The sequence below is a fragment of the Melospiza georgiana genome, chromosome 1 (genome assembly GCF_028018845.1).
Source record: "Melospiza georgiana isolate bMelGeo1 chromosome 1, bMelGeo1.pri, whole genome shotgun sequence".
Lineage (NCBI taxonomy): Eukaryota > Metazoa > Chordata > Aves > Passeriformes > Passerellidae > Melospiza > Melospiza georgiana.
In genome coordinates, this window is record NC_080430.1 from 84,587,501 (window position 1) to 84,612,789 (window position 25,289).

The 25,289-nt window shown below is 37.6% G+C and overlaps 1 protein-coding gene across 4 annotated transcripts in view; it reads right to left on the bottom strand.

Annotated features, from left to right (window-relative positions):
• TENT4A (terminal nucleotidyltransferase 4A) overlaps positions 1-25,289 on the bottom strand; it is a 57,740-nt gene that overhangs the window by 20,597 nt on the left and 11,854 nt on the right. For all 4 annotated transcript variants that reach the window (XM_058030977.1, XM_058030969.1, XM_058030960.1 and 1 more), the window contains exons 2-10: positions 22,657-22,780; positions 21,155-21,201; positions 20,102-20,222; positions 18,466-18,573; positions 17,632-17,760; positions 16,342-16,555; positions 9,828-9,954; positions 2,728-2,828; positions 2,305-2,477 (exon numbers count right to left, since the gene is read on the bottom strand). In XM_058030977.1, coding sequence (XP_057886960.1) covers positions 2,305-2,477; positions 2,728-2,828; positions 9,828-9,954; positions 16,342-16,555; positions 17,632-17,760; positions 18,466-18,573; positions 20,102-20,222; positions 21,155-21,201; positions 22,657-22,780 — 1,144 coding nt within the window. The remainder of the gene's footprint in view (positions 1-2,304; positions 2,478-2,727; positions 2,829-9,827; positions 9,955-16,341; positions 16,556-17,631; positions 17,761-18,465; positions 18,574-20,101; positions 20,223-21,154; positions 21,202-22,656; positions 22,781-25,289) is intronic.

Below are 25,289 nucleotides of genomic sequence, written 5' to 3' on the forward strand. Positions count from 1 at the left end.
AAGGCCTCCAGACTTATCACCAGCCAACAGTGATGTGATGACTTCAAAATATAACTACTTCAGTGGATGGCTGGAGAGGGGCAATGTGAGAAAGTAATGTCACAAGTTTTCAAGCCTATTTCCTCTTCCTAAAGTATGCTGACTTCTATTATACTGGCAAGTAGAACTCAGAAAGGACCACTTGATCACCATTACCAGTGAAACTTCAGCAGTAAATAGAAAAGCAACTACGCTATCTAGTGCCTATGATTTAACAGATAGGATCCTGAATCTCACAAACAGCAAAAGATATTCTGCAGTCATGAAAAACACACCTCCTGGAACAATCTATTATTATAGAGTTTGTGCTTAAGGTTAATAGTGACATAGGGAGCAATATCTTGCTATTAAAATAAACCCTTAATTATTGGGAAGAGGTCAGCAAGCTGTAACTCTGGGCTCTCCTCATCGCCTGCATTTTCTTTAAAATCTGTACCTTGCTTTCACAGTCTTCCAGTACCAGAAAATTTCAGATTATTTAACTTAAAATAATTACAGAATCCTTCCTGAGGAACAATCCTTCCACAAGATCAGAGGTAACACTGCATGTAACTCAAAGTGATGAGATGGACCATATTGATAATTACCTTCTTCTGAAGCTGACAGAAAAGCTCATCACATCATGCCTATTAATAATGCACCAGAAGTTCTGGCACAAATACCAAATTGTCACACCTGCCAGATGTTCCTCTGCTGCAACCTGGGCACAGCCCTTTGCCAGATCATGGCACAGATCACCTGAGTATGGCAGAATAGGCTTCTCTTCCTGAATCAGGTACAGCTCAGGACTGCTCAGCCAGAACTTTCTCCTCTTCACAAGCCCAACTAAGAGTAGGATGAACTCATCAGTCATTTTTTAGAAACCTGCCATTCCATTCCAAATTAAGTTAACATTCTATCAGTCTGCAAAGGACATGACGCCAGTATATAACCTGGCCTCTCTCACAAGGACATGGACATGGTTTTTTATTTTCTTTGAAAACGTAGCTTTTCCTTTTACTTTGTGAATGCCCAAGTAGATTTCAGTTCTACCTTGTTGAGATCCTTTTCACTTTTCATTAATTTCTCTGGCATCAAGCAATGAAGTTTCACCTTCAACATCAGGCTAAACAGGACTAAGGGGAGTTCATAACAACTCGCCACCCAATATTTGCACTCCCAATATAATAAGCAAATATTTGCATATTTCATAAAATTTATTACAGCAAAATCTTTTCCACTGATATACTTAAACCAGGAGCATGGCTAATAGTACCACTGGCAAGTATCACGCTGTTCTTTGCTCATTAGCCAGATGGTACAACTAAAACATTTGTCCTGTTTACTGAAGGTGGCATAAAGAGGCAATTCAAGCCCAAAAGAACAGTAGCATAAAGTAATTACAGAAAGTAATATATATATAGGAGGTGCTTGTCCCTCAAAAGTTACTAAATTTTTATTAAATACAATTCCCAATTTTTAATTCCATATTTGATTAGTTTTTGAAAGCAGTCAAGAAACAGGTATTTGGACAACTCAGCATCATCTCATTATTCACTGTCATAGGTGACTGCATATTACATCTCCTTCCATCAATGCCTTTACCCAAGACAGAATGCTTCAGAAGATTCACAATGAGCTGCTCATGCCTTACAGTGCTGTGCTTTGTAATCTGCACTGATTTAACTTTACACCAAAACAAAACCACCTGGCAGAACCTCAAAAGAGTCTGAGAACATACTTCAAGAGACTGCAGCCTCCTCTTCCAGGAAGTTATAATAAAGCCCAGCAACTACTTGAAAATACGGAAGGTGACAAGAGTTTATTCAAGTGCCCTGTTACCATTAAAACATGAACTGACTGCTTGGCTGAAAATAATGAGTATTATTCACCTTCACAGCACAATATAATGTTCATGTTCAATTTCAGGTATGGGGAACAAGGACCAGAATTTGACAATGGAAGATTTTGCTTAATGGAAGAATATAAGAAGGCATTTCTCCTCTTCTACTTAATTAGCTACTGTTAAATTGAGTTGTTATATTTCATTACATCTAACTTTACCACAAAGGGTACCAAAGATTTAGGATGGAAATAAGACCCATTTAATTAATAAACAAAAAAATTTGATTTCAGTAATGTTTCTGAGCAGAGGACATGACAGTTTTGCTGTAGCAGTTTAGGGACAGTATCCCATTAACTGTTATATGTACTGCTGTATCAATTGAGGCTTTGAAGATAATCTCTGCTACTTACTAGTTTAACCCATTAAAAGAAAAAGCTTACAATGTCACTGCTGGAGAGAGATGATACAGAAGAGGCAGATGAACCAGAGGATAACTGCTGTGTGCTGGCCAATGACAATGCCAAGTGCTGATTGTAAGATGGTTCAGAGTCTCTGTTCTGCTGCTGTTCTCCATTGCAGAGAGCTATTGGGTCTCTTATTTTCAACCTATTATCTGTTAACAGAAAACATAAGTATCATTTAAGAGCACAGAACACAAACACATGGGCCTTGAAGTCTAAGAAGAGCTGCACTTTAACAAGCTAACTGAAAAACAGGCTCAGAAAAAACTAATTTGGGTTAGAAAGTTACAGGTTCCTTTTATTTTTTTCCTGTATATCTGAATGATTAATTTCAAGGCATGAGTATTTTGAATTACATCAAAGTCAAGAAAAAATTTTAAGTTGGTTTCCTGCTATACCTACCAAGTTCAGGTGATAAATTAATTTTGCTCCCCCACTTCTTTTTAATCCAGGCCCTGTAGTCAATCACTTCTTGGGTCACTTTGATGATTCTACCTAATGTGCTAAAAAAATTTTTCAATTAAGTATTAAACAAAGACTGATGGTTACATATTTGCAAACATTTTAACAAGCTACCAAATTACACTAAAAGTCAGTTTAAGATATCCCTAACCAAAAACTCTTTTTGAACCTTTTTTTTTTTTAGCACACCATTTAATCCACTGAAGCACCACTTATATTCATATTATTTTTCTTTTACCATACTAACATGCAAGCAGTGACACACAGGTAAGATTTTTACTCTGTATTTCTAAATGGAATGCATATTAACTATAAAGAATGTGCATGCTGATAACAGTATATTTGATAAAAGCAATTTATTGTTCTTGTATTTCTCCATACAGGAAGTTTTTCCACAGAATCTGGATTATAAAAAGGTATGGGATGTACGGAAGACAGAAAACATCTCAGCATTACAACTGGCTGTGTGGAGACAGAGACCTTCACTAATCCTTGCTTCTGGATTTACAAAACAACTTACAAGGTGATAAGACCCCCACAATTATAAAGGAAGTACCATGGATCGTGAGGTAGTGGAACAAGAAACATACTGGCTCCAAAACAATGCAGAATTTCAATAAACTCATAACAGTGAGAGGCTCAGAGAAAAAACTTACCTGGTCCTGCTGAACAGTGACCAGTTATCAACAAAGTACTGTTTTTCTAACACACTTTCCCAACATTCAGCTATTTGAATCATACTTCTTGAGTCTTCTTGTTTGAGAGATAAATTTTCAAGCTTTCTTTTCATCAGAGACTAGTCACTGAAATACTAACTATAAACTCCACACTCAACATACATGAAGAAATTACTATTGTACAAAAATGGGCTGTGCAAAGTTACCACTGTGGAACAGATAATGTCATTTTCAATAATCTTCAATGATTACAATAAAGTTCATTTTGTATTTCACATCATAAAGGTACCTTGTATCAGTACTGGAATTTTGCTTTAGTTTAGGTGTACAATGGGAAGGCAGGACATACAAAACAAAACCCTAATATATTTTAGACTACCTTTACTAGGTTTCATAGTAACACTTTAGGTAGCAATAATTTTCCTACTATCCTAGCAATTACTATCTCATGCAAGACCAAATATCACATGTTCCATGTTAGTCTTCCAACTTTAAATACATGTTACTGTTAGGATTGAAAAAGACAGTCCAGCAAACATTGAACCAAATAATATAACCTAAATTACAAGTCCAAGTGCAGCTGCAGATGGGCCACCAGGACAGAATGCATGTCATCCACCATTCTATTTATGTAATGTGGATAAAATGATGCATGCTGGAAAAGAAAATCTTGAATTTTACACGCAGAATTATAGGTGTGCTTTTCAGCACTCAGAAATTAAAGATCTGGGTTGTAATTAAACATCAACTTTGGGAACCACAGTTCAATAGCTAAGCAGAGCACACTAAGAAAAGAACAAATAAATCAGGATCACATTTTGTTAATGTATACTCCCATGACATAACAGCATTTTAAATACTCAATGCAGTTCTGGTTTCTCAGTCCCAAAGAGTAAGGTTGAGCAAGAGGAGACAGAATGAAGATGGGGATGACCAAAACTGCAGAGATTCAGCTGTGGCCCTAAAGGTGCAGTTCCCAAAAGACCAATGCTACTATGGGACTCAAACATGCACCAGCTGGGTCTCATCAGCACCAGAACAGGGAACGAAATCTTGCAGTTAAAAAGTTTCATCTGAGAAGGCCTTCAAAAAGAGTTGAGCTTCTACTCTAGGATTACACATAAATTTCACAACTACCACCAGCTGTGGTCTTACCACCAGAAAGTGAACATGGGCTGAGTAACAAGCTTATTACATACAAGGAGTTTGTCAAACCTGATGCTTCTTGGAGCACTGTCCTGGAAGTGAAGCAAGAGTCATGATTGCATATAGCAGAAGGAAAATGAACAATAGAGGTATTTTATCAGACTGGGTGACTAATATACTGAAGAACAGGCAAAATGGGTGAAGTGACTGCTACACCAACAATTGTGGCAGAGTTGCACACACAGAATAATGGGGGAATATGTACTCTCACCAGTTCCTCTCAAAGGGCACAGAGATCAAAGCTCTAAACTCTCTTTTTTGGTATAAAGGTAGAAAAAAGGAAATTCACTAAGTTATAAGGTCAGGAGTCCAAAGGCAGATCCATGGTACATTGCTTGTGCAGCAAAATTAAAGACTTTCGTTATGAGACATGAGAAGCTGAAAGGTGATTAAGGTTATACTGACATACACTTAATAAAGTAGCAAAGAAAGAGGAAGCAACTGTGATCAAACCAGGTATTGATCTCAAAAGAACACTATTTCCTATGTATGAAACTCAAGCACATCCATGGGTTCAAAGAACAATTTTTTAAAATAACCATTTGAAAATTGTGCTTAGATTTATTTTCTGAAAATGCTTAGGAACAAAAAAAAAACCTATTAATCTACCCTGCCTTTATTGTAAAAAATGTCATGCTTTTGGGGCTTTTATTTTGACTGAGGCCAGAATTTCTACAGATGTCTGAGACAAACAGTTCTTCAAATATGCTTATTTGGAAGACATAAAAAAATACTGTTACCTGGTTAGTAAAATCAGGTCTCCTGAGAAAGATGCCCCTTTTAAGTTTTTTCCCTTAATATTATCATATAGTTAGACCAGGAATAAACTATTTACCGAACTAGTTTATTATATATATATTTCTATATATCTATTTCTATATTTATATATAATATTTTACATATTTATAGTACGTTTTATATAAGAAAGAGACCCAACAACTTTCCAAGCACAGAGATGGAGATATCACTTTCCACCTGGCTATGGTTGCTTTGAAGACTATCACCTGTAAGTAACAATGCTAGACATGCAGAGGGAAACTGCCTAGGCTTTCTCAAACTAACCTGTTGGCATGACAGGTCTTTCCCTTATCCAGCTGTGCCACGTCTAGCACAATACATAAGATTTCCAAAGTCTAATTTATACTGAAGGGCAGTGACAGCAAAACCAAGTCTTCCATTCCTCATTGCATATTACCTCCTCAGCTTCCCAAATGTGGCTACAGAGCTGTTTAGAGAAGCAGTCTGAGCACACATTCCTAGCCAAACCATGTGACAGACCAGCATGTGAGCCAACATCCCAATCTGCAAAACATAAATATTAACCTAAGGATGGATTTTTGTCACATCCAGAGCAGCAAAACTTAGGGCTGTGAAACAATACAGTACTGCTCTATCCCTCTTGCCCCAAATGTGAACTCCTGATGTTTCTGATCTACCCATCATCAGCCACAAGCTGGGTCAACTTCTTGACATGACAGAAGCGTTGAGATACTTGTTTTCAGTCAAACCAAAAAGTCCATCTTCTGACTGCAGGACTGCTGGATCTCATGCAAGGCAAGATTCACACTGAGAAGGAAAGAACAGCACAGCTGACCGAAGACAGTACCCAGGTACTTAGCCTGGGCAAGGCATAAAATGAAACTACACTTTAATATAAAGGCCATGGACAGGATGGTAACAGATAATCCACTATTTAAATGAACACAAATCAATAAGCAGAGCTTATTGAGAGCTTGTTGCCAAATATCTGCTAAGGTTTCCTGTGGTTCATCAAGAAACAGAACTGGAAAAATGGTCTCAAAACCAAGTCCAAAGAAGGGCAATGAAGCTGGTGAAGGGTCTGGAGCACAAGTCCTGAGAAGATCCAGGTTGTTTATCCTGGAAAAAAAAGCTCAGGGTGGACCTCATAATTCTCTACACTACCTGAAAGGAGGTTGTACCAGGTGGACATTGGTCTCTTCTCACCAATGATAAGTGAAAGCATAAGAGGCTGCACCACAGAAGGCTCAGATTAGATATTAGAAAGAATTTCCACCACAGACAGGTTGTCAAGCACTGGAACAGGGTGTCCAGGGAAGCGATGAAGTTACTGTCCCTGGGTGCACTTAAAAGCCATGTAACCGTGGCACTGAGGGACATGGCTCAGTGGTGAACACAGTAGTGGCTGGGTTAACAGCTGAACCCAATCATCTCAGGGGTCTTTTCCAACCTCAATGATTCTGTGAAAATACCATTCCTCACAGACTGAAGAAGTGAGCTCACTTGAGATGGCACACTCTTTCCCAGAGACAGGCTAGGGGCAAAGATCATATGAAAGCTGATCAAAGCACATACCAACACCAATCCTTAAGCAGAAGATATCCTGCCCATAACTGTATTTCACAGCTAGACTCATGTCTCCATGGCCCTAAATATTAAGACATCAATCACAATTTTCAGTCATCTTGGCTGAAGACAACACCAAACTTCACCTTGCATACAAGCTGTACAAGTTCAAGATGGATCAGTCTCATTTTCCTAAGAGGAAACTCCTTTTTCCAAGATGACAGGAAGCGGCTTGCTCTAATAAAATCAACCAAACTGTCAATCAAGCTCTCCTAAACCATTCTCAGAAGGGGATAGGTAAGATTGACTGAGGACAAAATAGTGTTAAGATAATTTCTGTAGCTGTAAAAATTACCTTCAGGATTCAGCTGGTTACTGTTTCCACCGAGAAAAAAGATTTTCCATGATAGGAGATCGCTTTTAATTCCCACTACACCTCAGATGTTCTATTTAGAAGCCTGAATGACAATGGTGGTAAGAGGGATGTGAATCTATCCCTTATTACTCTGTGGGACTTGCTACCACAGAAGATGATGAAGAAAAAGGCCAATGCTGCTGAAGGACTACTATCTGACTTTTTTTTCCCATTGGGACTATGAGAAGCAGCAACTCTTTAGAAAGCCTTCAATTAATGTAGACACATTTTTGTGTTGGACTGACCCTGAAAAAGAACTACAACAATCACCAAGAAAGATGTGAAATCTACTGACTGTCATCTACAAAACAGAATTCTGTACACAGAAACCTTTCCTGGGAAGAGGAAATATGAATTCAAACCCATCAGATAGTTCAAGAACCATCCTACATAGGAAAAAACTAGCCCCAGTTAGGACAAAACTGAATAAACTCAGCCTGGGCAGTTCAGCCTCCTGCAACTTCCTATCCTTTTAAGTAATCTTCATTTAGCCTTGATCCCTCTAGTAGAATGTCATGTTCTACTAGAAGCCAGTCCCTGGTCTTAAATGGAGCCCATTGTTTATAGTTACAGTTATGCCACAGTTTAACCTACCTACTAACAAATCTAGAACAGGGGGAAAGATGGATCAGGACAACAGACTCCCACATGGCCAGGCCACCAGAAAGGTCTTTATACAGAGCATGGACCCCTCTGCCTTTCAGCAGGAAGAGGAATCCACAAACATACCTGGATTACCCAAGCACATCAGGTTTAACTGAGATCAAACATGGAATGCAGACTTCTGCAACAAACTTGCTGCCAAACAGCTCCTCATCCACTTACAAGTCCTTTGGCACTGACAACACTGGTGCTAGGGGAACTATTTGTATACAGAACTTTGTTGCATGCTGTTCCCCTTGCAAGCCAGTGGCGTGATGGGTTCTGAGATTCAGATGTCACTGGCACAGACAGCTCAGAACTCACAGACAGGTCAGACACGACACCTGAATACTGCTGCTGGGACTGCTCCACAGGTTTGCAGTTGTGAACAAAATTCAAACATTTCCCAGATACAGTAACAAGTACAAGTGCATGCAAAGGGCACATACTGATGACACCTGAGGCTCCCATTAGATGCTATACAAGTATACTTTTTGATGCCTATAGTAAATACAGACACCTCCTAAGAGAATGACTATATCCTTCAGAGAAAAACAGAGAAGTTAATGGAGACCACAACCCAAGACAAGCAAAACTTCAGGAATCCCTAGGTTACTCTACCTGTACTTAGGTAAGAGCAAAGTTTCATTCAGCACCAAGAAAGTCAGCCAATACACATTTAACAGTGACCTTTAATATCTTAAGACCACAGTCTCAAATGTGAGTGCAACACTCCATATCCTTCTGTACCTCCATCACAGTGCAGTCTCAACCTTTGTGAATTTAGTACCACTGAAAACCTAAAGAATTTACAGGCACTCCTCAAGTACTGTCAGTTTTAAACTCACAAATGAAAGACTGCGTCCACTTTGATGCAAACTTACTAGAGGAAACTATTTCACCTTCCAATGACATTAATGCTGAAAGTTTACATCATGACTAGAGTTTGCAGTTGTACTGAGAGGGTTTATGTGACATCTTACAGCCATCCTGCCCTGTGATTAGCTAGGGAGCTCAAAGCCATTGGGGTTTTAGGGAAGTCTCAGGGAAGAGACATCCTCTGATCTAGCCCAAATTGACACTAAGGGTTAGAACAAAAGGTGCTAGAGCAGACACATGAATGGAAATACCACATGGCAGCCATGCCTTCATTATCTTTCTCCTCTCTCTTTCAAAAAACAAATTGCAAAGGTGAGAGCTCAAAGTACTGGTTGTGTCTCTATGAGAGACACTAAGAACTGCATTAAAAATGGCATGTCTAGAAGCATGCTACTTTTAATGGCAATTCTGGCAATACAATCAAACTAAACTGATTCTATTAGGTTTTTTTAATATAGTATTTTAAGTCTTTTTTAGTTCTTAAATACATATCAAATCTTTTAAAACAGCTTATGAGGCATTTATTAAAGAACCAGGGAAATTCTTAGCCTTGCTGTCTAGTCTTCTAATTGTCTAAACAAGTAATTTGATAACACACATTTCTTTCTGCCACAATACATACATGCATCATATTAAACATTAAACCAGCAAACCCTCCTTTGAAATACTTCAAGCAGAATGTTGGACTCATCCTGGATTTTATCATACTCTCTTCATTTAAGAGCTGCACATTGAGGCATTGCACTCTCATATCCCTGGGCAGGTTACATTTCTGTGCAGATTTCAATACAACCACAGTTAAACAATAAATAACAACATTCCTTTTATGAATCAAGAACCAAACAATCCTAACTGATTACACAGACAAATGGATATTGAAAAAGTGAACTAATTACCTCTCAGAATCTCTATTTGGATATGATCTTGCGAGTGGTGATACTGCATGGCTAAGGACAATGTAGGCATAATCAAAAACTTGTTTCACTTGCATGGCACCATAAGAACTTCTGCCAACGTCGTTTCCTGAAATAATGTGACAGTCATCAGATCATCTTTTTTTAATATCAGTTACCAAAACATTAGTCACACTTAAAGCTCAGAAGCCTCAACAATACAGGTTAATTCTGTTTAAACCAGTTATCCCATCCTAGCCACATCAGGAACACCTAAGTGTGCCTATTTCAGCAAAAGAAGTTGACCTTAGGAATGACACTTAACATAATGCACTCAATTTACCACTTCTAAAATACCTGTATAGAGTGCTTGAAAGAAACAGAGCAGAGAGATCAGCTTAAAGCTCTTAGAGCTGTCTTCCAGAGGGAACCTACCAAGCTTAAAGAACCATGTCTCACTTACCAGTAGAGTTCCTGCAGGCCAAATTCACTTTAAAATTTCATTTGTGTAACCTTCATTATGTCTGACACTCACAGAAAACCCTATTTAACCTTATTAAAACTACAGATTAATAAACCAGCACATACAGATATTTATCTCCACAGGATAAACCAGTTTTTCAAAAATCTATCATAAAAGATTCCAGAAGCTTTTAAAGTACTGTTTTTTGATAAAGTTTGTAGCACTCTCAATTGCCCTACTTTAGGAATGAGTGACATTTTAACTGGAACTCTTTCCAAATCTATTGCCATGTGAACTGCAGAGGAGCATTGTATACCTTCTGTATCAGTGACAATGTACGAGAACAGATCTGATACCTAGAACAATCTTGCTGTTACTAGCAGAAGGCATTTGGGAGCTTAACATGGATGTATTTGGCACCAGATATCAAAATTCACTGTCAGCATTCAATTTAAGAAACATAAACAAAACTGCTTTCAAATTGCATAAAATATGGACTAGGTCTTGAGTGGGTAGAAAACCGCTTACAGTGCAAGGCTCCCTCCTTCAGAATGATGTGTGAAGTGCTGTGAGAACACTAGAAAGGGATGAACCACCAAATATGAAAATCAGATCAGAGCCCATGAAAAACCTGCTTTTTAAAAATGACGGGTAAAGGACAGAATCCATCCTTTGGAGGACAGACTCCAACAAGGTTGAGATTGACTTCAGAGGAACACTTCAGTCCCCTGAGTGTTTTGTCCATCAAGCCACTATAGACAAACCTGCTGAGATTTGTCATCCAGGGGTAGAAAACAGATTCTTTTCAAAATTCCCCAACCATAATGCCATTCTAACAGAAAAGCATAATCAGTGAAAACTAACTGAAAACATAAATGCATTTTGGGAAAACAGAATTTTTCCAGTAATTCACATGGTCAAATAAAAACCAATCAAGAAATACTTCCTGCTTACTGCCATAACTGAGTATCTTGCTCTGAATGCAGCACTGTGGTATACAGCAGCCACTATTACAGAAGTCTCTCCAAATGGTTTATTTGCTATTGGACTCTATCCTGAAGTAAAAAAAGAGATCAGTGTGGGCCTGGGACAGTGAACCTAGGAGGAAACACATGTTCTTCAGAGAAGACTTCAAAAAGGACTTACTCCAAAGGTGGCTGAAAAGTGACCAAAATATTTTAGTGGTCATGAAATCAGAAGACAATGTTAATTATACTGAAAAAGTAATGATTAATTCAGTAAGGGCTTTTCAGAGCCCTTACTGTGTGACCAGCCACATAATGACATTCTAAACCTAGATATGTAAGATAATTAAATTGAGAAGCAATACAGAAATGGAATGCATACTAAAAACACATAATTGCACCTACCACTAAATTAAAGTCCATCTATGATTGGACTTAATGTTAGAGCTCTTTTCCAACCTAACTGATACAATAAATTCACATAACATTAATTAAGAATACACACTCAATGTGCACTCAAAGAATCTTTATTAGTTTAGTCTAACCCAATTCTAGGCAGGTACCTTTGGCATGTATCCTGCATAAAGTTATACCAAAATGAAGACAGGGCTGCCACAAAATATTGGCTATTCCTTTCATCAGTTGTCACTACCTCCTCTGTTGTGCCAGCAAAAGAAATCATAAGCCTTCCCTAAACCAATTACAGTAAACTTGGGAAGTTTAGTTTTAATCAATGAAGTTGTGTTTGAGTCTTGATTGAAGCAGACTTAAGAAGAGAGGCAGAATAGCTCATGCCATACCATGCTTGGGCTCCTGGATTGCCTCATTCTGCACCTGTAACTCATTCATAAAAATGTCTGAATTAATGGGTTTTAATCAATTTACAGTCTGCAGAGCTTTTACTTGGGCTGCAGCTCAAGCTACTGTGAACTGATCTGTCAAATCTGTATAAAGATGACCCTAGCCAATCCACAAAACAACATATTAAAGAAGCCAGAAGATCACACATTTGCATTTGCTGCCCTGAACAGATTTTTTTTCTGAGAGATGACTCATTAGAGAACCATGTCTTACATATCTGAGCATCCTCCTTTGGTCACAATCTAGACTGATCAGTTAAAGCACGCAACCCAAATGCTGTCACTCTTTAAAAAAATCATACATACTTCAATCCTCAGATGTACATTAGCAGATAACAATGGTCTGTGTGATTTCATGTATAATTCAATCCTTATTCTTTCTTACAAAGCCTTCATCCCTAAAGGAGCATGTCCAAAATTTCCATCACTTGCTATCAGTATTACCACTCCATCAGGTAGCCTTCCTTTACCTGAAGCGGTTTTAAGAACACGGCCTGAAAAGGTAAAGGTAAGACCATGAGCTAGAACTGCAGCAGACCCACTCATGTAAAGCTATTAGCTAGTAAACAGCTTTTTGCAACATTCAGCATTAAAGAGGTTCTTTCAAATGCTAACTTCAATGAACCTGGGTATTTTTATAACCACTAATGTTTTATACACACACACAAACATATATATTTGCAGGTTCTAATGATAAATAGCTGATACTGAATAGCTCCAATGAATCATTCTGGGCAGCCACTAAGGCTAGAAAAGATAATCTCATAGATGTTGCCAATCTCAAATCTATTTACTTCCCATACTTGTGACCTATCAAGATGCAGAAGCAAGCAACATGAAGCATAATAAACCCTGCAAGTTAAAGATTCTCTTTTTCAAGGAAACACATTTAAGGTTTAGAACTTTCATTACTGCCCACAGCAATTCAGAATGAAAAACAAACTTCCTCATGAATGGAGCTGCACAGGTAGAACTCCAAGTTTTAAATTTGGTGTTAAAAAGTAGCAATTTAGCTACTCTAGCTACTGCCAGCCTGAAACTGGACCAAAAATGATTCCTGTTTTGAGCATCACAAATGATTGGAGGACCTTGATAATCACCCGATTTGCAAAGGTATAAAACAACAAGTCCCTCAACAGTCTGCTGGGTTAAGTGACAAGCTTATTTTACAACCACAGATTAAAAGATTTGTCAACTGCCAACAGTTATGTCTTCCAAGACAGGATACTACTAGACCAACTCCAGACAAACCTCTTCCAAGATGACATCATCTACCCTGCTCCAACATATTCCTGTGAACAAACTTCTGAGTGCCTGGCTTTGCAGCTCTTCTTAATAAATGCTTTTACTTTTTATATATTTTACAAAAAAGACAAGTGCTTTGAGAAACTGAAATGGTGCAGCTACAAGATGTTTATGGAAACTCCCTCCTTTAGACAATGCTAACCCTGTCCTAAGACACTAACTCAAGATGAAATATCTTAGACTATGTACAAAGACCAAGTATAAATTATTACTTCAAAATTGAAGTAATTTTCATCACTGCTACATTAGTCTGATAACTCAAATCTGGACCTCAACAAGCTTCCCACTTGAAGTGCCAACTTCTGACACCATTATTGGAATCCTGGTTCTTAAATCACACAAATTATCGTCTTCTGGCACACAGTGATCAGTCTCTGATTTCTGAGGAAACCCTGCAGTACCTAAGAGAATCTAAGAAAACCCATTGCAACCAAAACAACAACACAATATGAAACCTGGATGCCTGTTCCTCCCAAATCCAGGAACTAACAGAAGGTTATGAGCAGACAGAATAATGTATCACATCCTTCTGATGACACCTTTCATCTCTTAGCCAGACATCACCCTCCTTTTCACACTGAATAAAAAACAGTTCCTCCAACTTAAAGAAACTAATCCCACTAAACACATTCCTGTTCCCTGCAAGACCACTTTAAGGCTATTCTTTTGAGTTATACCTATCAGTATCCCATTGCTGAGCTACTGCATACACTCACAGGAGCGACTTTTACACTACTTTGATAATCTTTGAGAAATTGAAAGGGAGAGGTTTTTTTTATCCCTGTACTTTTTGTCTCACTTTGGGATTAAGAAGCCATCTTTTCAAGTATTCTTCCAAGGCTTGACAGGAACCTTACAGACAGCTGTGATCAGGCAAAAAAAAAAAAAAAAAAGGATTGAAAAACAAAGTTAAAAACCTGTGGATACACTGCAAACACAGGTTTGCAGGGGTAAAACTCACCAGCAGCTTATGCTAATTTAAGTTGAGACATCTGTGTCCACTCTTTATGAAAATAACTTATTCCCATCTCCTTCACAGTACTGCCACCAACCCACAGTCAGACATTGAGTGGATCTGAACCCAAACTCATCAGAGATGACTTATGAACTGGGCAAGGACCTGAACCCTTGGGAAAGATTTTTGTACTGGGGCAGAAGGAATAACAGAACTAAACTAATTAACAGAATTCTAGATGTACTAACATACACTTGACAGGCAATTTTAGATACTGTAGGAATATGTGATTGAGCCTGAATCTAAGGAGGCTGTACTCATCAGATCTGATTCAAAGAGCCATCTTGTATGTGCTAGGCAATTTTCCTCCTAGCCTCATCTGGCAAGTTCTGAAGGTCTGTGGTAGCTGCTAAAGAATATCCCTATGAGACACAGTGGTCAGATAACTCGAAAATATTGTCAGTTTTTATTTCCATAGCCAAAACATTATCCCCTATAAGAATTATATTATCTCACACCATACAAACTCTTTATTTAATTTAATTCTTATCAACTCTTTGACAGCATACAGCCATTCTTTCTTCTAAACTACAGTTGTTTCTGCAAGATTAATGCTAGGAGGAACAGTTCAGAGCCCTTATTAGACTCTTTTCTCCTTCTCCAGAGTACTATTGGCAGTGACTAAAACATTGCGTAGCACACACAATTTGTTCTCCTTCAGGCCCCAGCAGATGGAAAGGAACAGAACTGAAGGGCAGTAAGGATTTCTGACTCTAAACAATTGTGGCTTACACTGCTATTTAAAAGGGTCTTCAGGCAAGCAGGTACACAGCTCCTAAAGGAAATCTCAATGACAGTTCTGCACAATCATACCCTAACCCATGCCTGGCCAAGAACAACAGTCATGATGGACACAGAGTTACAAACATATCAGAGACATGGTTAGACAAATAAGTATCACAGCCTGCAACCTGTTCTAGGGAAGTATGATCATTCAGCATATTAAGCATTCAGAAAGGTGCCAGCTTTCAGCTCCTGGTCCATGGTATTTGCTTTAGAAGTACTGTAAAAATGCTATAAAATGTCTACACACAAAATGTGACAGTATGGACTTGGACTGCCAATTACATTCTAGAAATACTTGTGCTGAAGTCCAAATTAACTGAAAATTGACTTTGTTAAAAAGCTGGTTTGGAATTTCAGCTACTTGTGATGGTCTAAATAGAATACAAACTGAGTACTGGAAAAAGCTGGAAATTTTCCTTAGGCACTTAGCCAAAATTAAGCTCAATTATTTTGAGGGTTACTGAATTAAAACCAAATCTAAAAAAAAAAAAGTTAAGTACTATCAAAAGAACATACAACTCTAAAACTCTAAATGCCATTCCCTAAAGATCCCTGTGCAGCACAGAAGCCAGTTATGCAAAGTGCTCTCCACACCACCAATGCAGCTGTTTTTCTCAGAGACCCACCCCTGCTCCCGTGCAGTCTCTGTGGTACCACCCTGCAGGACAGGTTCTGCACCTGGGGCATTTATTTCCCATATGGTGTGACTTATCTGAAGTAGGCCACCACAGACTGTGGCAGTAAAAACTACACCTTCCAATCTCTTTCTCACAGCAAATAATGGAGAACTCCTCTGTTAACAACCCCACTTCCAGAATTTCCTGGAATTCTTTCTTTCACTACCTCTCAGTGCTGTCAGAGAATCTCCTTATGTCCTCAACACAGTTCTGGATCTCCAAAGCATTATGCAACTGCGCTGTTTGCACGTAATTCAATTTACTCAGGCTAGGAATCTTGTGAGACCTCAGGCCCGTATCCCTCAGCCCTCCTACCTGACTGTACCTCTACAGCAGCAACAGCCTCTTCCCAGTGCAGCTTCTGAACTCATCTGACAGACTAATGCAAGCTGAGAGCACAAGCTGAGCCAGAACTCTGCAATACTGCAAGAAGTGTACAGTCTTACCAGGCAGAAGAGGATCTTCAATACATAGCATGGATGGTCTGTATCCATTAGTCATGACTTTCATGATTTCTTCTTTGGCAATATAGGCACCTCCATTTTTTATTCTAATACCAGTTTTCAAGTAGTTAAAATTCCTTCCATAGAGTTCAAAAAATTCTATTAGAAGCATTCCAAGGTTTTCATCAGCTCTTCTGGCATCAATTCTTGGATGTAGCTGTAACACACACCAGTTTTTGCATATAAAAAATTAGTAGTTTTCAGACCATAACACGGGGCAACAAAAAGCTCATTTAAACAGCTGAGTATTTCTTCACCTAAGATTCAACTGAATAATTCACTCTTCGTGTACTTAAACCACTCTCACACAACCTAGAGGGGGCAGCACTTTAGCAGTATCTGAAAGCCAAAGAATTCTTTCATCTTTCCTCATGTAGCTTTTTGAGGATTAGGGAATTATTTTCCTTAAGTCTAAAACAAGAAATAAGTACTGCATACTAAATTATAGCCTAGTTAGTAAGAAAGTAGTACCCAATTTTCCACAGCAAATCCATGCCTCAATGCTGTCAGAAAGTGGGGGGCAATCTAGTTTCCCCAGCTGAAATACAGTTTGTGTCTCTGTCTCTATTTATTATATTTGGCACACAAAATCTATAGTAATATTGCAGTCAACACCACCAGCAGCAGAATATGTAAGTTTTCCATTACCACAGCTGCTGAGAGATGCTAAGCCCATACCTCATCATACCTGTAGGAGGCTCACTGTCACAAAAATGCATTAAGAGAAGTTGTAACTTGTTTCTAACATTGTAACTTGTGACTATTTCATCGCTCGCGTACAACATCTGCCAGAATTAAGCATGTCAAAACCTAACCAACTTGTAAGAAAAAAAAAAGAATCTGACTGTTGGATTTCATCATTTTAATAAACACTGAAATCAACTACTCTGCACATTCAGTATCAGCAGTCTGGGAAGCAAAAGACAAAAATGCATCCTGCAGATTTATGAAGAACCATTAAGATGATTCAGGTACAGGCCCTGGTGCAGAGAGCAATGCACAGCCTCTATGCCTTTCACAAGGCAACTGCTGCTGCTCCAGCTCACACAGGATAGATCCTGGATGTCTGAGAGGTTGTCCACAGGATCTTTCAAGAGTCAAGCACTCAGAGCCATAACAGTAATGCTGCACTGTGCTAGGGGCATCTGAAGAAACAGTACAATAAAAGGGCACGAATACAGAACACAAAATATTTTATTTAAGAACAGAGAAACAAATAAAGAACAGACTTACCTGCAGGAAACTAATTGCCATTAAAATTAGGCTGTAAGAGCTAATTCCACCAGTAAAAACTTCATTCAAATCCCTCTGAAGGAGGAACTGTTTTAATACTAAAATCAAGTAAGGTAGCAAAGAATATTTCTGCAAAGCAAAACAAGTTTTATCAATGACAATGTCAACATTCCAAAACAAACAAAGAAGTACACAATCTCAGCAAAGATTCACCTAATACAAAAATATTTCCAGTGGTGTACTATACAGTGTTTCCACAGGAAGAACTGAAACTTGCTTTTTTTTATTCTAGAAACAGATGAATAGACTTCAACTCTTATTTGATCAAAGACCTTACGTTTAAAATTTATTTCCCACCTAAAAAGTAAGATTTTTATATCCTTCTTTAAATGCCAATTTCACTTACTATAGTGAAAGCTTTCACTCTAAATAGTACTTTTACTACAGAGCGTAAAAGGAAACTTTTAAGTGTGTAGCTACACAAGAATTGGTTTTTGACAGTTTAGCAGGACAGTATTCATTATGCAGCATCAATTAAATTCAAGGTAAGCATAACTTGAAGAGACTTGCTTCAGAAGCAAAGTTTAGTGCCTATCTGTATATCTAGACATGACCATAGAAGTTCTTTCACAGTGTACAGGTTTATTCAAACACCTAGCACTCAAAGGGAATACTGAATGGACACCAATAGATAATAAATTAAAATAACCACGTTTAATTAGTATTACTGAAAATAGTATTCAGCAATAAATTGTCAAGCCATACCAAAAAAGGTTGGCTAAGCATCTAGCACATCCTTGGTAAGTAGCATAACACTCAATAAATGGCTGATACCTTCATGTATTCCTTGATAAATCGAGCTGCCTTCACACCAGTTTCTACATTAAAACTGATGTCAACTTTCACTTCTGTCTCCTGGTCAGTGAGTTTTATTATTGGTACCTGAAAAGATTAAGACAAGAATATGAATCCCCAGGAACACAACACTGGTGCTGTTCCTCAGCTTACTCAAGACACATGGATATTAGCAGTCAAATGATTGCAACTATCAAATCTGTGTAAGAGGAGGTAACAATCCTAACCTGACTGACCACTGAATGCTTTCTAGGGAACTGATTAATGTACAATCACCTTAACCTACCACCATTCAGGTACTCTACCACAGCCATTAGCTATCTGCCTTCATAGCTGCAATAGCAGGGTTTCATATGACAACTTAATTTACTTAATGACTCATTCCAATTAATAGGAGATCTTGTAATCTCATAACCTGTGGGAACTGCATTCCTCTGACCCAGTATTGCACCATTCACTTGCTGAACTGACAGGAAACCAGCCTAGCAGAAAGTAATGCCCGTTGGTTTATCAAGATGAACTGGTTCAATGCAGAGTCAAATGAAATCCAGAAGAAATAAAGCAAAGCCATTGTAGTAATATGGCAGGAATAAATTAATATAAAATGACTGAATATGTAGTTTAGCTTCAACACCACCACTGGAAGGCAGTGCCCTACAAAATCATCTTAAAATCACAATCTAAACTTCAGCTGAAAAGATTTATTTTAAATTGAACTCTTCATATTTTTAATCTGAAATGGAAAATGAAAAAGGGCAGAAGTATAGCAGCATTTTATACCAATATCAGACAAAAAAAATAAGAAGGAATAGTACAATTGTAAGCGATTTTTCTAGTGCCATTTTCCATCATTAACTGGTAATACAGATTCTGAAAATCCCAATAGTTCTCAGGTAAACCAAAGACTACCAATGCTGCTGTTATGTACTGCTACTCTAATGAAAGCCACAGGAATATTATGAACCTAAAAGAGGAAGACTGTTTTAGAGACAACAAAACAGAAGCTTGCTAACAGAAGTTTGGAATACTCACCTTAGTCCCCTGAAGAAAACATCACTTGCCCAGTAACATAAAATTTTCATGCATTAAGTTTTAAACTTATTCAACATGATTCAGGCTTACAAGGAAGATGCAAGAGATAACACACATCAGTCTCACAAATGACATAAAGCTCTCAAATAGTATATTTTGGACAGGAAAACCCAAGGTTAGGTTTGGAACACTTCACTATGCCATCAGAAACAAGACAACCTGAAAACCGTGTTGAAAGCTAGACAGCTCTAGTTACTGGCTTAACAAATACCCCTCAAAGGTCAGTAGAAAAGCATTATGCAAATAGTTAACTTATTTTACTGGATATTTTGCAAATACTCACTTTCAGATACTTATTGACAACCCAAGTAAGAAGTATGGCCTTCAGCAAGCACAGTACAGAGAGTTACCGACGGCCATACAAAAGACTCCATGCTATTGCTAAGCGTGTACAGATTCTACTGAAACTTGCAGAGAGTTAAGGACAATATAATTTGCTCCAGGAACTAAGAATACTATTTATCACCAACATCTGAAGGGGTCTGAAAGTTTTTCAGTTCAGTATTCCACAGCTATTACTTACCGTAGCTTTGTCAAGTACTTTAATGGAATATGGCTCAGCCACATTGTGTTTTCTCAGTGCTTGCTCCAACAGCTGTAAAGGGGGTCGCTCCCATTTCCCAAAAACAACTAGATCAATGTCACTAGACAAAAAGAACACAGCATGAAACCCAGTAAATCTAAAGCACAATATACTGCCAAAAAGTATGGTAAGATTGGCATTCTACATATTACAAGTACCATGATGATTACAAGTACCAAATGACCACACATGGTGATCATTTTGCACTTTGCAACATAGGTTACCAATAAGCTTCTTCTAGGAGCATTAAGCAAGACAGTCCATGGTATTTTAGGACCCAAAGTAGTATTCTAGTTTTTTGCTTCCATTACTCTAATGAGTTTTTCTCTGAGTTCCTTTCCCTTTTACCTTTCATGCTCCCTCCCCTCTGACTTAAACAGACCAATTCCATCCATCGCCTGTCTACTCATGTTGACGGGCATTTTAATAATCCAAAGAATTTTATCAGTGATTGGTATTCACAGAAACAAAATTTCCAGTGCTTTCCTTATGAAAATGTAATTTATATAAAGACAACCCCATCTTCAAGGCAGAGCTACACAGGTTTCCACATCGAACTGAACCATTAAGTGATACACAATACCAAATTAAATAAGACATTTGCTCTCCAAAAAGATGGGAATGCAGTGCTGTGATGGTTCTTTTGACTTTACACAGTAACTCTGTGATAAGTGACACATTCTTAGTAATTTATCTTATTTAACAAAAAAATCTTTTTTGTTTTTTGAATGCCAAACATTCAGTTTCACTGTCTGTTTAAAAAAAAAGCCAAAGACTAACACAAGGAAGAAAAGGTAATTCACCAAAGGGTCAACAAGCAGAGCAAAGCAGTAAAATAATACATCAAATACAAATCTTGAAGTTCAAAAGCTCTTCCCTGTGTCACATGAAATTCAAAAGTTTTACTGAAAGTTTGACACATTTGCACATTCCATTCTAAACTCCTCTTTGAAATATACCATTTTTCTAAAACAAGAGTAAACTATTACTTACCTAGTTGGAAGATAAAGCCCTGTACTAAAGCTGCCAAATATCTGGACCTGAAAAAACACAGCAAGAAAACATCTTGCAATTATGAATGCTCACTTCCTTTTACTTTCACAAAACTTCATACTTTTCTCCAGTTTTTAAGGACATAGTAAAAAAGCTACTTTACTATATACTCTCTGTACAAGCACACTTTTTCTTAGACATGCCACTTTAGAGGAAAAAATTTGGCTTCTTTACCATGAAATAACTACCAATCCTGCTTACAAGGAATAAATTTAGGCAAGTTCTTTGCATTACTTATTTCCAGTTTGACAGACATACAAGCTTTTATCCGTTTCCTTCCCTTCTGCTCCTTCCTTTCCTTACAGGACAGCTTTACTGAAACAGTTTAAGGGAATTTTTTTCCAAATGTTTATGTTTAAAAACCAGCAAGTACCTCTAAACATATCATTCAGATAAATATGAATACTACAGATTTTACTGTCAAGAACAACTATGAAGTAGCAGCAGGTGTTTTTGTGTGGAAAAGCAGGCACAATGAAGATACATCCACAGACCACATCAAATACTTCCAGTGAGCTTCCCATCTAAAGAACTGAGATGTCCTTCCCTCTCTGATACAGAAGAGCCTAATGCACAAGCTCACTTAGTTTTTGGCCAGGCAACACAGGCCCTTTTCAGTGTTTATATCAATTTCCACAAGGTACAAAAATCTCACTATGAAGGAAAAACATGGGTGAGGATGAAGCAGATCAGCTTTACAGTATTTTTAGCTCAGTGCTGTAGCCTGAGCCCTCACTGTCTGCCATGGAAGGCTACGAAATCATCGTGGTCTGAAACATATTTCTGGTGTCTAATGACAATGCTACAATCTTGCAATCACAAAGGTGATGCTAGAAATACAATTCAGAATACACTCTTTTTGAACAAGCAGACTTATTCATTGAGTAACAAAAGTGTTGGAAATTACACCAGTTTAGATGGCAATGTATCTCAAGGAGTGCAATTTTCCCACTACAGTGGGGCTAAAGCAATTCCTTGAATGTCAAATTCATGAAGAGTACAAAAAAATCTGCATTTAATTGCTCTTTCATAAAATATTTTGATTTTAAAATATCCACACATTCAGGACTCCTTGCAGAAATGGACACATAGGTAGACAGTCTCACTTTATTATTCAAAATTAAATTATACAGAGACAATCTATTTAATAAGCATTTTTTTAAGAAAGACATTACTAAAAGTATCACATTCCCAGCTCTCAAAATGAAAAAACATTCAGTAGAATTCATTAAACCAAAATCTAGGTTTAAAATTTCCCCACTTTTTAAAATAAATTTCAAATAAATTTCCAAATATTGCAAGAACTGTGACATTAAGTCAATTGCCTTAAACTTGAAGAATTCCCTGTTCATTCCTAAAAGAAAGAAAGATAACAGCAAGATTAAGTGAACCAAGCTCTACAATTTACTAGAGAAGCAAATCACAACTGAAGCTGCACTCACATCAGCGGTAGGCCAGAGATCTTTGATGACTGTTTCTATCCTTTTCACCACTTCTCTTCTCATAGCTGCTTCTTCAGGACGAGGGGACATGAAGTCATAGAAGTCAATGATTTCTTCATGTAGTCTAATGGAGAAAACAACATCAGTTATAGTGACAACTGAACTATTTAATCATTACCATAAATTTTGCAAGAAACAGACCATAGGCTTTATTTAATATCATCCTTTAACCAAAGAGCTCAGAACACTAGCTCTAGTAGACATTTACTACATTTCTTACTGGCTCAGCAGTGAAGGCCAAATTCAATTCCTGATCCTTAATGATTCCTTTCTTTAGAAAACAAAGCTGAGCCTTAAAAACTACATGATGCAAATGTGAAGCAGCACAAGATCAACCAAAGTCTTCAAGAAGGTTTATTCTTCCAGCAGTTCTTACTTTTGTGTATGTAGCAGTTTACACAGACTGCAAACAGGCCACTGGCAATGGTGAGATTTTGCAGAGGACAATAAAAAGGACATTTGAGAATTTCTTAATGTAAAAACATACACTTTGACACTCAGGCCCTTCATCAGCCATTCATTCATATAGAAAGCGACCTTCCAACTGAACTCAAAGTGAGAAATGTTAAATATATTCTCAAGTGTAAAGTATTTTTATACCAATGTTACATGAGAAGTCCTGACACTGGAACCTTATACACCTATTAAGCCCTTTTGTTTCACATCTACCAGCCCTATAGAACTCTTGCTGCCAAATTTGAGTATTCAGGTGAATGTCGTATTTGCCTTCAATGGAAAAGCATCAAGCCATGCCAAACAAAAATGCAAGTAACTACCGCTGTGACATTTTTCCAAAACATCTTTTTTGACGTTGACATATTTCTAAGATTTCTAACTCACAAAATGTATCTAGTCAACATCGTAGTGAAATCCAAATGTTGTCCTAAACCCAAAAATTAATCTATAGTTTATATACTTAGCCTTCCAAAAGCAAAATTTACTACCTCTCTAGTAGAGCTCAACTCTTCATCTGAGACTTTGCAATTCATTTTACTCAGTAACTCTCCTGCTAGCAGGTAACTTCCAAGAGACCACATGCCTAATTTTTAAGTGTCACTATTCCTTCCCATACACAGAGATTTTTGCAGCAAAGCTCAAAGATACTTTCAAAAAGCATAAATATTTTGAATTACTGTTTGCCCTTTCTCTTTTCTTAAACTGAGCTTGGGCCCACAACTGAACATTTAACTACACAGCAGATTTAACTAACATTTCAATTTGCTGATGAATCCAATTGATTCCAAAATTTTAGAGCAAGACAGAAAATAAAAAACTAACATGCTCTTATTTTGTTTTGTTTATAGAAAGTATGCTTTTTTCCTATCTTTCCAAGACAAAAAGACCAATGAATAAAATACTTGAATAGACCTAACAGCAGTGGGGACAGCCTAAAGACTTCCTATTCTTCTGTCTATAATAATCTGCAGTGGGCAGATAGAGGGTAAAAGCAAAAAAAGGCAAGAAAAGCAAAGGGCCAGCCATCCTTCCAAGCCTCCAGTAATTTCATCTGGCATACATTCAGGGTGAATCTCAACCTGATACCTATTAGCTCAAAGAACTTAATTCCATAGATTTTTCCAGGTCTTTTAGTCCATTTCTGCTTTGTTATTTGTGCCATTCAATGAGAATTTAAGTATGCATCAGAATCAAGAGTGCTTTATTTTGAACTACTGCCTGGTAATGATTTTATCTGATGTTTTTTCCTGGGGCAAAAAAAAAAAAATTGTTACTGGCAGTTCACCTCAAAACACAAGACTTCTCAGGCTCTCAATCCATTTATCTCTATCCACCAGAAGTTTTCCAAGCTACTAATCCTCACAGGTTTTTGTCTCCTTTGACAAGAGGAAGCCCAAAGTTTGATCACTGCTAACCTCCTTAGGCTTGTTTTCCATTTGCACCATGTTTTCTGACAGGTGGGCATAAAGACACACAGAGTCAACATGTCATTCTGCCATTCAGTTCAGAACACACACCTATTCTCATTTTGTTGTCCCTACACTTGGGAATATTGCTGCGTGAGGGTACCTGAGCTGCTCTTTAAAAGAAACCATAATGAAGGAGCTTCAAAGTGTTTTCTGAACAAAACTATCAACATAGAGCCCACTCACTGTGTGCATTCAGCCTGAATTATTTTTCTTCAGTCATGATTCTATATTTACTAGAATTTAATTTTACCCACAATTTTGTAATCTAATGAACAATGAACTCCCACAGTGTCTGTCTGCAGTCAGCTCTAGCTTTCTATTATCCTTTTTATCCTTTTCTCACTCGTTTCTTCCCTCCAGGTATTTATGAACGTATCGAGCAACAGTCTTGACTACTTCTATTTGTAACTTTCCCTTATTATAAGGTAAATAAATTTATTCTTTCCTTTGGTTATTTCTAAGAGCTAACCCAGCAAACCTGTAAATGTTTGGTTTTTACAAAGTCTTCAAAAAGAATCTCAAACATTCTTCTGAAAAAAGAAAATCCAGAAGTTATGTTATCAAACGGAACACAGGAATATGGATTAACAATAAATCCCTCAAGAAAATGAGACCTGTGAGACACAACTACCTTAATCAAAACATGTA